Source organism: Engraulis encrasicolus, chromosome 23, assembly GCF_034702125.1.
Source record: "Engraulis encrasicolus isolate BLACKSEA-1 chromosome 23, IST_EnEncr_1.0, whole genome shotgun sequence".
NCBI lineage: Eukaryota > Metazoa > Chordata > Actinopteri > Clupeiformes > Engraulidae > Engraulis > Engraulis encrasicolus.
Window position 1 is genome coordinate 41,757,672 of NC_085879.1, and position 14,332 is coordinate 41,772,003.

General features: G+C 42.0%; 1 protein-coding gene across 1 annotated transcript in view; it reads right to left on the reverse strand.

The window, feature by feature from the left end:
- slc2a9l2 (solute carrier family 2 member 9, like 2) overlaps nucleotides 1-14,332 on the reverse strand; it is a 258,700-nt gene that overhangs the window by 205,970 nt on the left and 38,398 nt on the right. The window contains exon 4 of the mRNA XM_063190267.1: nucleotides 11,370-11,530. Within this exon, the coding sequence (XP_063046337.1) occupies nucleotides 11,370-11,530 (161 nt within the window). The remainder of the gene's footprint in view (nucleotides 1-11,369; nucleotides 11,531-14,332) is intronic.

A 14,332-nucleotide genomic window follows, 5' to 3' on the forward strand; every position in this document is an offset into this window, starting at 1 on the left:
CCACGTGACGTCACGACCAATCACGAACAATGTCACAGCTATTTTGGACATGAAATATTAATAATTATCATAGCTATCAACAGAGAAACGTCCAAAAGAAAATAACGATAAGTAAAAAAAATACATCATGCCTTCGCATTGTTGTGCTCCTGGTTGTTTTAACAATCAGGTATATACCTCCACCGTCTACTCCTCAACCCATCATAGTGCGGGGAAGGCATCCTTAAGTAAAAAGCAGGATCAATGATGGTCAACCTGGATTTATTAGTAACAGTCCAATGCCACATATTCCAAATGGTTATACCTTTGCCATTCAACCAGGTAATTGCCTGGTTAAATGAATCTATGTTACCCATTACTGCCTAGGCCCTATTAGATAGGAGTCTTAGGGCCTTTCCCATTACTAATCTCTACCCCTACCCCTACGCCTTCCCCATGTCCCTCGTGCTTTCAAACGAAGCTGTAAGGTGTAGGGCTTGAAACACAACCGCTACGAATTGGGATACCCTTTCAACAATCATGGAATGACACTCACAGCTGTCACTAATTCCATGCATTAAGTTGACGTTAATAGCGATTTTTTTCATGTGCGTTTCACGGAGAAAAGGGCCATCACACATTAGGACAATGTTAAACTTAGTACAATGGAATGATTATTACCACTTAAAAACCTTCAATTGTGGCGAAAATACTTAAACTTGTGTGCTGTTGTGGGTGCTGCGGCTTGCCGCCAATTTTTAAATGAATTCGCAATGCATCCAGGGAAACCTGTCGTAGCCCTCCGTCGTGGAGTCTGGTGTTGGAAAATCTCCGCGCGGAGGGGTGTCAATACTGTACAATGTGAATTCTACAAGGTTTGTCAAGGTTGGACGCGCAAAACGGAGGCAAAGGGGAAAGGCGTAGGGCTAAAGGGTGTAATGGGATTGACCGTTAGTCACTAGGATTCCCAGGACTACCCTTCCTTCATAATGATGGCTCATTTCATATCAGGGTCAATGAGGTTTTAGTCGTAGCACAAATCAGGGGGGTGCAACCACAACTAATAACACCATTGTACTATGTATTTATGCTGTATAGCTTAGCAGTGGCTTCACCACCTGTCGTCTGAGTCCAGAAATAACGTAATTGACCCATCAGCAAATTAATGTTATCGCTTTGACTGTGGGAAAAAAAATAATGAAGTATCTGAAGTTGTGAATAAGGACGTACTGTTCATTCAACACAAGGAGTACAGCACCACCATTTCCTTAGTTCCAAGCATCCAATTACCTTGCAGCAAAGTGAAGTAACACGTCAGTCAGGCGTAAAGAGCGACAAATCAAGCTCCTGAGATCGGACATAATTCCTATCCTAATTATTTATCCACAGGCTTCAGGCTTGTTTGACAGCAATTTTCACAGGGAACTTTGATTAGTAGAACATCTATTTTTCCATTTTTAATTTAGTGACGAAGGGCCCATATCTACAGTAATTTAGTCATCAAAATGAAACTGGGCATAATGATTAAACTGTGGCCTTTTCAAATACTCAATGTACATGTGTATGTGACCGTAGCTCATGTTCATGGCGTTATTTAAAGTGAATTCATCTTAATCTCATTAAATCAGGGAGTATGAAAAGTCCAAAATAATCAGCACCAGGACATAGAATCAGATGGATGTACGTAGATGTAAATAAAGTGATGGAGTATTACACAGTGTATTCGCCTTGTTGGCACTTACAAGATATTTAACCTATCATGGCAAAATGTGTTCTTTTCTAAACATCATGCTCTCACTTTGTTGATGCCTCTCTGAAGAATCAAAACAATTTAGGGGTTAGATCACACTCAAGTTCATCTTCTTTGTATTTTCCATTCATTGTAGGGTTAGACAGATGTTTTAGCTGCAAGAGCCTTCATCAGTGTACTATCAGTAATGCCTCTCATGGCATGCGGGGCCGGATTAACACACAGGCTAGATATGGCTGCAGCCTAGGGGCCCTCACTTGCCAGGGGGCCCCTGACTGGCCGAAAGTAGATAAATTGCAGAATTGTGACAAGAAGCAACATTGGAAAATTCATCTGTCACGTTGAGTACAGTTGGTGGGCATGCTCTCCTTAATTCCTAGCTCGTAATTATGACACTGTCTATGTAAATTTGTCCCAAAATGTGCCTTCTCGGGGGCCCCACAGCAACCTGTAGCCTAGGGGGCCCAGGCCATCTTAATCCGGCCCTAATGGCATGCGGTTGTGCTTTGGATGTTGCATGCAGAGTGACAACATAGTCATGTACTGTAGCCCAACGTCCCCCAATATTAGTAGACTTCCCTTCATGTGACAGTACAAGACAGGTGGAAAACAAGTGTCTACACGGCGTTCCCTTCACGTGAAGAAGACATGTTCATTATGTTGTTCATTGGCTTGTTTGCCGTCAATCCAAGTGCATTTGCTCGGGCTAGTAATAGATTTCCACGCCTGATTCCCCCCATCAAATCCAATCACAAGTAACATCAGGGAAGAAAAAAATAAAAGTATAGAAGGATTGTGATGGTATTTCTATTCCACTTGATCATTGTTGTTGGCTTGATCTCTATGTGCCCTTGCTTTCATGAAAGAACCAGTACTTTCTCAATGGTCTAGCTTTTGAGAAATCAATTGGTATTTGTTAGGTCCCAAGATCAATATTGGAAATGACAGGGAGCAATGCCTCTGATGTCCTTCAACTTCAAATGTCAGAGATTCGCTTCAGAATACACAAATGGTTCAGGCAGACCACCTCACAACAGCGGTAGGGAGAGGACTGCTGGAGAAAAGAGGCGAGTGGGGAGTCAACTGATCTGTCAGTTATACAACATAAGCAATAACTTACCAGTAATTTTTCTTTGACATATGTCAAGTACAACAACTTCAATTGTCAGTCAGTGGTCGTCCATGCATTTGAGCATGTCAGGACTTGAGAAAATGGCTCCATCATATTGAGAAAATGATGCATCATATTGCCCTCCACATATGAATGTGAGGTTTGAGCAACCTTTCCGCAGACATTTTGTATGATTATTTGATTATAGGAACTGTTGGATCTTTTTGCCATTAGAAAGTATTCTTGGATAGGATTCAACACATTTGTGAAATCACTCCAATGTGCTGGTGTATATACAGTACATGATATACTATGTGGGCGGTTCAGCAACCAGAAAGTTGCAGGTTCGAGCCTCGCTTTGCCTGACCCCATCGATATGTCCTTGAGCAAGATAATTAACCCCAAGTTGCTCCTGGTGGCAGCCACTGCCACCGGTGTGTGAATGTCAGGCATACAATGTAAAGCTCTTTGAGTGTGCTCTATATAGGTACATGCAGTCCATTCACCATTCCATTTGTGTGATTGCGTTACAGGTTGAAACACAGCAAGATAAAAAGGTGGATGCTAACCAAACCGGATCAATACCACATGGCTTGCAAGACGTTGGCAGACTTTAAAACAAAAAGTCAAATGTGTTTGTAAATGTTAAACAAAGACCAGCAACTACTAGGAATGCATTGCATTGCGTCCTCTGACATTCACAAAATGTCAGACTCAACAAACACCACACTTAAAATGCAGTTTACTCATGTGCACTTCGTTATTCAGAAGCCACCTGTCTAGAGGTGAGACTGGCTAAGTGTAATGGAATTTGGGGAAATTGAACAAAGGGGCTGTCTGAGTAGCAGACAAACAACATCTGGTCTTTTCAACGCCAAATTTCCAAATCCACGTTTCAATCAAACACAACACAAGACCTAGTAGGCACTATCTTTGGAAACACATAACAAAAGTTGTTGGTGCCCTTATCTCATAAATTAACCTGCCTTGAATTGAGTTTCAAGAACAATCCAAAAGCAGTATGGGGACATGTCGACAAAAAACAGAACCTGGGACATGGGACCTGGGAGGCTTATGGGAGGTCAAAGGGGTGTTTGTTCAAAAAAGGTTGAGAAATACTAATGTAGATGAAGGTTACGCAAGTGGCCACAGGCACAGCCTGCTGCATTTCAAAGCACATCCAACTGTTACTTGCTACTTGTCAGTCCGAAAACACAACACTTTAGATTTTCTTTTGCCTTAAGACATGCAGAAGTTTTTATCATTTACCTGACATGTTTCGACAGTATTACTTCCTTCTTCATCAAACCGTAATACCGTCGAAAAATGTAGGGTAAAAGATAAAAACTTCTACATGTCTGAAGGCAAAAGAAAATCCAAAGTGTTGAGTTAAACAGTAAAACAAAAGTCCGAAAACAGCCTAGACAGGGCATGCAGTCAGAGTTTAATAAAGGCGTTTTAACTAAGGAGTGCCTCACAAGTTGTTTTTTTATCCATTCATGGCTGTTTGGACGCCCTCGTTTTTGTGATGAGCACCCTTTTTAACTTGGATAAGTGACCCATTGAAGCCTATACCCTTCTCTCTTTTTGACAGCCTAGACAAGCCATATGTCAAGTACAACAACTTCAATTGTCAGTCAGTGGTCGCATGCATTTGAGCATGTCAGGTCTTGAGAAAATGGCTCCATCATATTGAGAAAATGATGCATCATATTGCCCTCCACATATGAATGTGAGGTTTGAGCAACCTTTCCGCACAAGTTTTGTATGATTATTTGATTAGGAATGTTGGATCTTTATGCCATTAAAACGTGTTCTTGGATAGGACGGTGAAGCCTATACCCTTCTCTCTTTTTGACAGCCTAGACAAGCTTGCCAGAGATACAGACCATCTGTTTGGGCTTTCGTCATTCAAAATCTGTCCATGTATCTGTCTGTCTATCCATACACTGTGTCTATCTATCTATATAAATGACATCACATTCTTTTTTTTCGGCAGTTTTCAAAAATACATTCCGCAGAGGTCAGTGTCCCATGGCCAGACTCTGTATTAATAATTCAGTTTCGGATTTATGGGTCTCTGTTGCTAAACCAGCGTTGAATAAAGATTAGGAAGAAATTACTGCCAGGGAAGGTGAACCAGCCACATATTAATGATAGGGACAGAGTGAAATAGAGTTTGGAGGTAGAGGAGGTAGAGAAGGGTGGGTGTAGGGGGCAGGAAAGTGAAAGAGAGGACAGAGAGTATGTGACTCTTGACAGAGTAAAAGGACAGAGAACATGAAAGGAGAGAGAGAGACGACATCTGCAGAGGGAGCACTAGCAGACTGTTAATGAGACAGAGCTGGCCACTAGGGCTGGGTTCAAAAGATCGAATCGCGACCCAATATCGATTCATGTTCGAAAAGTGTGATATATATAATTTTGTGAATCGATCTTTTGCGGATGATTATAGGTGCTATTTTCTCAAGCACATCTTGTAGCTCTCTTCCACATTCATGTTGGCTACCATGCTATTTCATGTTTGTGTGGGCATCAAAGCCTGAGATATGTAGTTTTTTTTTATAGCCGGTCTTAGAATTCTAGGCATTAATGGGTTGAAATAGGCTAACAACCCAGCAATACAGAAGATCAATATTGAATCGAATCGGATCGGATCATGGATCGAATTGGATCAGGACCTTCTGAATCGGAATTGAATCGATCCAGGAAATTTGGATCGATTCCCAGCCCTACTGGTCACATAATGGCAGGTCAAGCTACTCCAAACTACTGCAGGGTTAGGAGGGTGATCAGTGTTGTAGTCTACTTTTTTGTGGTGGGTATACTGTATATTTGAGCATTTTATTTTGCCTGCGAGTGGCTCTAGTCTCGGACAATGCCCCAGGCCCTGAAACTGGCGAACCAATCACAATGCAGGAGATTTGTTTTGAATCTTTGGATGCATTTGTTTTGAATCTTTGGATGAAAAGCAGGCCATGGTTTTGATCAGAGCGTTAGCCTATATAGGCACAGACATGGTTTGAAAAACAACAGGTTGTTCCCATCAACAATCTTCGGATGTCTCATTGATATTCACATCTAATCTCACATTTACGTAGTCTGGCTTGCCAGGCTAGAAAAGATGAGTGGTGACCTCACACTTCATCATTTGCATTGTAAATCAGACACCCAACTGACTGAGCTAAGACTGTGTATGCCATCAGCACCAAACACTCACTCACTCACTCACTCACATATGTCTAGAAATACCAAAACACCATGACAGATGAGGCGACAGCATGACTCCACCTGATAATGCTCTTAGAGTGCTTATCAGAGGTCCCTCAGAGATATCGAGCATGCATGGTAAATGGAAATCCTATGCATATTTACAGATTAGTGCAAGCTGCATTAAAACGTACTCACAGCTGGCAGCAGACTGATAAGATACACACCTATAAGAACACACAGGGCCATTCTGTGCTTTAGACCCTGTGGGAGATCCGACAGTAATGACACGCTCATATCACATTGCGGCACTTCCATGTTTTTTAAATAAGTCAAGGTGGCTTGAAGGGACTTTTGAGAGACGATGATAAGAAGTGGATAAGTTTCCATTTCCATTGCCTATTTCCAATAGGAGGCAAACGGAAGAGAAAAGTGAAGATGATGTTGAAAGACAAAAAAGCTGAATGTAACGCAAGAAAGAAAAACAAAAGACAGGTGAGGTGAAGAAAAACAGAGCAGAGGAAGATTGTACATGATAAGAGACTGAGAGAATATCAAATTGTTGCTTATTTTCTCTTCTATTCTTAACTGAATACTTTGAGATGAACTGTTATATTTGTAGCCCTTATGAAGTGATTACTTTAGTCCTCATAAGTAGTATAATTGTTTTTAACTTATGTGTGATGTTTTTATGTGTGACATGGTGCACCACTAACTGACTGATAGGTGCAGTCTATGCACCTGCCACTTAGTCCAACTTGATTACCTGAGCATTCTCCTTGTTATAGGGACTTGGGAATTAGTCAGTGTTTAGGCTCTGAAGAAGACAGTAGTCGCAACGCGTCAGCCCGTTTAATTAAAGGCTTTTTAACTTCACCAGCAGAGTGCCTTGGAATCTTTGGCAGACCTTATCAACAGTCACAACTGGAGCTAAGTCTGACCATAAGTTTGAGAAACCTAATTAAATTGTTTTTATTGAACATTAGGGGCGTGTTCAAAATATCAGTATCGGGATATATCATCACGGGCCTCTTCACGATACGCATATCGTATTGGAGGTGTCAGATACTTCATTTAATAGCATATTGAATTTAGAATTTTAAATTTTGAAAATTGAATTTTGTATGCAACATAGCAACTGTCAGACCTATCGTTTTGTGAAGGCAGTCTTTTACATTCACTACAGTGTAACTGTTGCTCTACAGAAAAAAAAAACATTTGGTCCTTCATGTCTATTTTCTAAAAAAATTAATAAAAACGAAAAATGGAGGTCTGAAATATTGCAATACACATGTTGCGATGCACATTGTGTGCAGTGTGCGATACACATTGTGTGCAGTGTGCGATACACATTGTGTGCAGTGAACACTTGTGTGCTGTGGAGTGCTGTGTCACAATGACAATGGGAATTGGAGTTGTAGGTTCCCAGTTGGGCTTTCGTTTTCGCTTTCAAAAGCAGCAGCTCTCTGCTCTGTGAGTGTGTTCGCCGGCCAGTCTGTCTTTTTCTCATTACTCCATGGGGGCAAGTGCTTTTTGCTGGATATGCTAATTCCCTATTATGGCCTGTACTTGTAGACCCTACAGTATAGCAGCCATTATTTTCCACAGTGGATTATTTGTGTCAGAATAGGACACAATTTGTCCTCCTTTTATTCAGACAAACACATAGGCCTACTTGAAATAGGGCCTACTGTCACTCCAGCTGGTCACTTGGTGTCTGTCTACATGTAATACTTCGTCTGCAACCACACTGATTGGATCAACATTCAACTGAAACCAACAACACATATTAAATCTAAAGAAACATATACTACGACGTACATTGCTTCTTACTTAGCCTTCCTGCAAGTTTTAAAACTTGTTCTCTATTGTCAGCAACTTTGTGTTCACTCTCAATGGATAAAACATTATGTGGATACTGCACTGGGTTAACGGTTTGTCTGTAACTCTTTCATAGAGGCAATCAGACTCACTTCTTGGCTGAAAAAGCTTAAACAATATCATAACAACATTGCTGTGACATTAGTAAGGAATGTAGTAGGCCTACACTCTGTCTGCCCTGTGGCATGTGTGTATTGGCCACTACAATGCATTTAAAGAGGTCAAGGCCATTCAGTTATCTGAAGAGCAGCAGTGACATGGATGTGTTGCCAAAGAGTTCAAAGTCCACATGGTTCCTCGAGGGGCTTGTAAGACTCGTGTCCAGACTACTTAAAGCCATGTCACTTCCCTGACACAGAGCACCAGGGGGTGATATTGTGAGAGATACGGCGATAATAAAACAGGCCCATTTGTCCTTTTGACCTGAAAACAAGTGCGGCTTCAAAGGAAAAGGAACTTGTCAACAAAAACTGACAGTCAGTCAGTATTGGCAAATGAAAGCCAATGGGAGGAGAACCACTCTAGCCAATCAGAGTCGAATAAAGCTGGCGTTGCATTATCGTCCTATCTCTCGCAATATTTTGCCCTGTGTGTGTGTGTGTGTGTGTGTGTGTGTGCGTGCGTGCGTGCGTGTGTGTGTGTGTGTGTGTGTGTGTGTGTGTGTGTGTGTGTGTGTGTGTGTGTGTGTGTGTGTGTGTGTGTGCGCGCGTGCGTGCGAGTGTGTGTGTGTGTGTGTGTGTGTGTGTGTGTGTGTGTAGTCTGAGGACAACAAGGCAGTAAGTATGGAGTAAAGGAGCAGGAACATCTCACCTAATGGAGACTGCATGTCAGAGGGACCCAACTCTTGTCACACTGCATGTCGCACTACACGGCACAGCCACCTAATGTCTCTTCCTCTTCCTGCTCCTTCTATCCTACTCGGTTAGAGGGCAAATGGGACTGTCAGGTCACTGTGATGCAGCATGTCACTGCAGTGCTGGCCATTTAAACAGCAATACATCAGCCTGGGCTCGAATAAAACTAAGACCCAACCCCCTGCTGCGCTGGTGATCTGGTTGGTCTCTAGTAATTACATGGCTACAGTGGTGAGTGTGATGATGATGATGATGATGATGATGCAGCATGATGGACGAAGATGAATGAACTGAGGAAGAGGATGGAGTGGTGCACGAGTAGGAGGAGTGTGGGGTGGGATATACAGATACCCTCCCCAGATGTGCTTCCATTAATGGGGGACTACGAGGTGTGATGAAGCAGCATGATGGATTGGGGGGTGTAGGGTGTGGGGAATGGACTGAGGAATGAACTGAGGAGGTGGGCAGGATTTTGATGGTGTATACCCGTGGTTCTCATCACAAGCCTCCCAACGCCCCCCTGATATCATCATAAGTTAGTATTAAAAAATTAAATGGACTAATGCCACCCAATGGCAAATAAGCACAGTCCCCTCTCAGCTGTATCCTTCTCAATGCCCCCCTAGAGATCCCCAACGCCCCCTGGGGGCCGTTGAGAAACACTAGTGTATACTGAATAAAAACATTTGCTTCCATTAAACCGAAGCCACCAAAAATAACAAATAATGGGTGGGGGTGGGCAGTCAAGAAGCTGACGCTAAAATAAATCCACTTCCTTATCCTATCAAGCAATTGGATGTCTGTAAGCCGAGGAATGGGCACCAGGGAATGGGTGGAATGGAGAGATGGATAGTAGAAGAAAAGCTGTGAGGAAGACCAAGAGAGAGAGAGAGAGAGAGAGAGAGAGAGAGAGAGAGAGAGAGAGAGAGAGAGAGAGAGAGAGAGAGAGAGAGAGAAGAGAGAGACAGACAGACAGACAGACAGACAGACAGACAGACAGACAGAAAAAGATGAAACAGTAAGTGGGATCTAGAAGATAAGAGGCTTGAAAGGTATAGAAGGGAAATAAAATAAAAGGATAAGAACATGTTGGGGGAATTAAACCCCACTGGACACTTTCCTCCTTTTCCTCTTCCTCCACCCCTGCCAATCAAGAGTCAAGGTCATGCGACGTCGTAGCTCTGATCAGCATGCCCATCCACATCAACAGCGGCTCGCCTGCTTGTACAGTACGTATGTACCAACACAGTACATTTGACAGTGTTAATTTTAACACTGCAAGAGTGAAATTAAATGCTTTTGTAGTCAGTCTCTCACTCAGAGGGTTGAATTAACACTGCCCAATTTACTGGGAAGAGGGCATATTGAAACCAGTGAACCCAACTGGACTGGAACTGCTCATTAGTTCACATCCCTGCTTCCTTATGGCCACTTAGGGCTTATATATATATATATATATATATATATATATATATATATATATATATATATATATATATATATATATATATATATATATATATATTTTTACATTTCTGAAAATAGGGGCCCACGAGGGTGCAGGGCCCAGCGGGAAATGGCCACTACGCCAGATGGCCAGTCCAGCCCTGCTTGCTTCCTTTCAGGACGTTGAACACGAAGCCCAGGAGATGACGTTTTACATATGGCTAACTAAAGTACATAGTGTGCTCATCACTTCATATCACACTGAAGCCTTCCCCCAGTAAGGCACACACGGGAGGGCTGCCAGTCCAGAGTGCAGCAGCGTTCATGTATAAAGAATGAACTGCTGTACCGTACGCACAAAAGGCACAATGACGTAGAGTGCATGAAAGGAGAAAGAAGAAAGAGAATTTATATATAGCATCTTGCATTAATGTGTTCAAGTAAATCCCTTTTTCTTGAGTTTAGAGTATAGAAACACAGAATAAAAAAACAGTCACTCTATGCTTTATGTGTTTGTCTTCTTACAATAGGATTAGTAAGCTTGCCTTGATAATTTGATTATTCATTTCTGTGAAATTCTTTTTATTTCATTTATCCTTTATTTAGCCAGGATTGTCCCATTGAGACTAAGAGTGTCTTCTGCCAGGGTGTCCTGGTCAGAATAGTAATACGTAGTAAGCCAATAGTAAATGTAGCAAGGGTGGAAGACTGGTGTTACCTTCCAAATACTTTGATGAGGATGGGACCAACAATGGCTTTAATTGTTTGCCTACACTTGGGACAGGTACTGTACCTTACTAATTTGGTTATGTTTTCGGTCATGTTGGTTTGTTTGTTTGTCTGTCTGTCTGTCTGTCAGCAGGATAACTCAAAAAGTTATGAACGAATTTTGCAGGATAGGGCAAATTTTGACATTCCAGTTTCTAACTATAGAAAGAAAGACTTGAACAAAAAAATTAGGCTGTAACATAGTCAAATGTTTGTAAGTTATACGTATTACAGGATTCCACAGCGTTTAGATGTTATGGCGTCAGTGATCGCACAGCATTGGAGGAGGTTTTTCAGCACTCTGAGTGCTTCTACTTAAAGTTCTGTTCGTGAATTTATGAGTGAGACACGTAGAAGACTATAGCCTTACCTTCCAAAGACTTTGATGAGGAAGGGGACCGTAAGAGCCCCCACCAGCCCCCCGATGGCGAAGATGGACACAGTGAGAGACCACAGCAGGGTGACCGTCTCTGGCCCGATGGGCTCCTCGTAGCGCTCCACCCACGTCTTATTGTAGAAGTCTTTTATGTACTGCAAGAACAAGAACAAAGGAAATCAAATTATCATAGAAATGTAATACAGTGTTTTGAATGGGTGTATGGCAGCCACACTAGTGTCGGGCTAGTTATGTTTTTTCTTTAATTACCCGACATGCTTTCAGCATTATGTCTTATTGCAGAAGGCTTTTATGTACCGCACAAACAAAAGGAAATCAAATGAGCTGCCTATCGTACAATGTAAAAGAATATGAAATTAACATAGTACAATGCAATGTGTTGCTAATGGGGCTATTGTATAGGATCAAAGAACTCTTCTTTCCCTGCTGCTAAACCATTTGCAGCTCCATTAGTCGAAATGAAAAAAATATTAACGACATGACAATACTGACAAAGTTCTTCACCAAGAATGCGATAACTTGGTCTTAAATTTTTTTAAAAAACAACAACCTCGCACTAAGTTTGTGTTCAGTTAAAGTCCGTTTTTATCCTACTACTTAATACATTCTATATGGCTTTTTCATAATGAAGCAAACATATGTCAAGTAACAGCATTTCATTAGGGTTAAAAAGTAAAAACATGTTTTTATTTCTAAACATAGGGGGCACATTAACAATTTATCAAAGGTTACACCAGCAATACACCCTACACTACAGTATGATTCACAAGTTCATGAATGCCCAGATGTATAAATTACATCTATTCCCAAAAGATCACAATGAATGTTGACTAATTCATTTTGGTCTGAGAGTTGTCTGTTCCAGTTGAGCGCTGTTTACTTTGCAATGTTGTTTGTCCGAATGGGGTAGTGTCAAGTCAAGTGTACTTTATTGTCAAAAATCTATGTAACAGGGCTAGCACAGAAGTTTGAAATTGTGTTTGACCAGTCTCCAATGTGTAGTTAAGCTAAAAACATTTAAATAAGACATTGACAATAATGGGCACAATAATGTGAGCAAAGGGTCCATCTGAAATCCACAGGGTCCATCCGACACCATATGTTGTAACAGGTAATATATTCCAAATGTGTATATCTATCCCCAAAAGATAACAATGTATCATAACCAATTCATTTCAGAAAGCTGTAGGCCTACGTCCATATCAGTTGAGGAGCATGGCATTGCACTGCAGTATGTCATGATGAGGTAATGTGTGAGACCAGTTCTCCAAAAGGAAGAAATCTTCGCACACCACAAAAGCTTCCTTATCGTGATTTAATAATTGAAAAGTTGGCACAACGTTTCGACCTGTATGGTCTTCGTTTTTCATGTGCGTTCTTTTATATCCTGCACCCACAGTATTTCTTTTTTTTGGGATGTGCGCGCACCTCACAACTTTTTGTCCATCCAACACACCAACAGCAATCAATATCCTTGTGGTGCCAGAAAGTCAAAAGTGAGACAAGATAGAACAAGACGAGACTTGTGCTTTCTGTCTGCAAAAAATATACTGCAGGAAAAAAAGACATGGTCTTCATGGTGACACTGAAACATTATTTACTGTACAGCTCTGCTGCATACACTGTTCTTCCATTCAATTTTCGTTGGGTGACGTAAGTTGTTGCCACACTGAATTGTGATTCCGTTGAATGTGAGGCCTCACAAAAAGTTTTTTTTGGAATGTTTTTTAAGTTATTTTTGCCTTTATTTAAGATAGGACAGGGAAGATACTGACAGGAAGCGAGTGGCGAGAGAGAGACGGGGAAGGGATGGTAAAGGACCCAGGCCATAATCGAACCCGGGTCACCGGTATAGCGGTCGAGTGCCCTACAATTAGAGCAGTGTTCCCCATCCAGAGGTACCTGTACCACTAGGGGTGCGCGAGCACACCTCAGGGGGTACTTGGAAAAATGTAATAATAACAAATAAATTGAGTGTAGTCATATTGGGATAATGGAACAGATGTATAGCATGAGTGAGGGGGGTACTCATCATATGACAAAATTGCTTAGGGGGTACGCCGGATAAAAAAAGGTTGAGAAACACTGCCTTAGAGCCACCGTAGGTCCAAAATGTTTTACGTCTGATGGATCCATCAGACACACCCACCTTCATACTTAGGTGCTGTTTCCACGTAGCAGGATATCTTTATATGTGGGTTTTAAAAATCTGCTTACGTGGACATGGAAGGCCAAAACCAATGTAACCAGGAGAAAGAAATATCCACATTTAAAAATGTTCCTGCAGCTCCTAAAATGCAGACTGACTTCTCTCCACTGCCTATCTTCCTTCCAGCCGACACCACTAACACCCCCAGTAAAATTCTGCCATTCCTCTTCCCCAGTGTTTCTCAAACTTTTCCAGACCAAGGACCATTTTGTCCCCTCAAAATATGTTCAGGGACCGCCTGTCAACTGAATTGACAGTTGTTGATGGGTGCTAATTTGACACTGCTAATTTCGATGCAGATCACTTGCTTTTTTATCCACATTCACAAGCCTGTCTTATTGTAGTGAAATGCTATGTTTAGCTTTGTAATTATGTTACAAATATAGATTACTCCTAGCTTGTCTTGGTAAAATAGAAATCCCCTCGCCGACCACCTGAGCTCTGTCACGGACCACTAGTGGTTCCCGGACCACACTTTGAGAATCACTGTTCTACCCCTTCTCTTCTGTCCTATGTTCACCCCACTTTCACACCTGCTGGGCTTTGCCTGTCTGCCTTTCTATCCTTCTGATATCCTTCCTTCCATTCTAGTCCATCCACCAGGGACTCCAGCAGAGAAACCCGGGGGGACTTGACCTGGGCCGAGTCTCCTGGGTAGAGATCCAAGGCCCGGGCCAATGAAGCGGAGGAGAGCCCTGGGCCCCTACCCTCCATCCCTCCCTCCGTC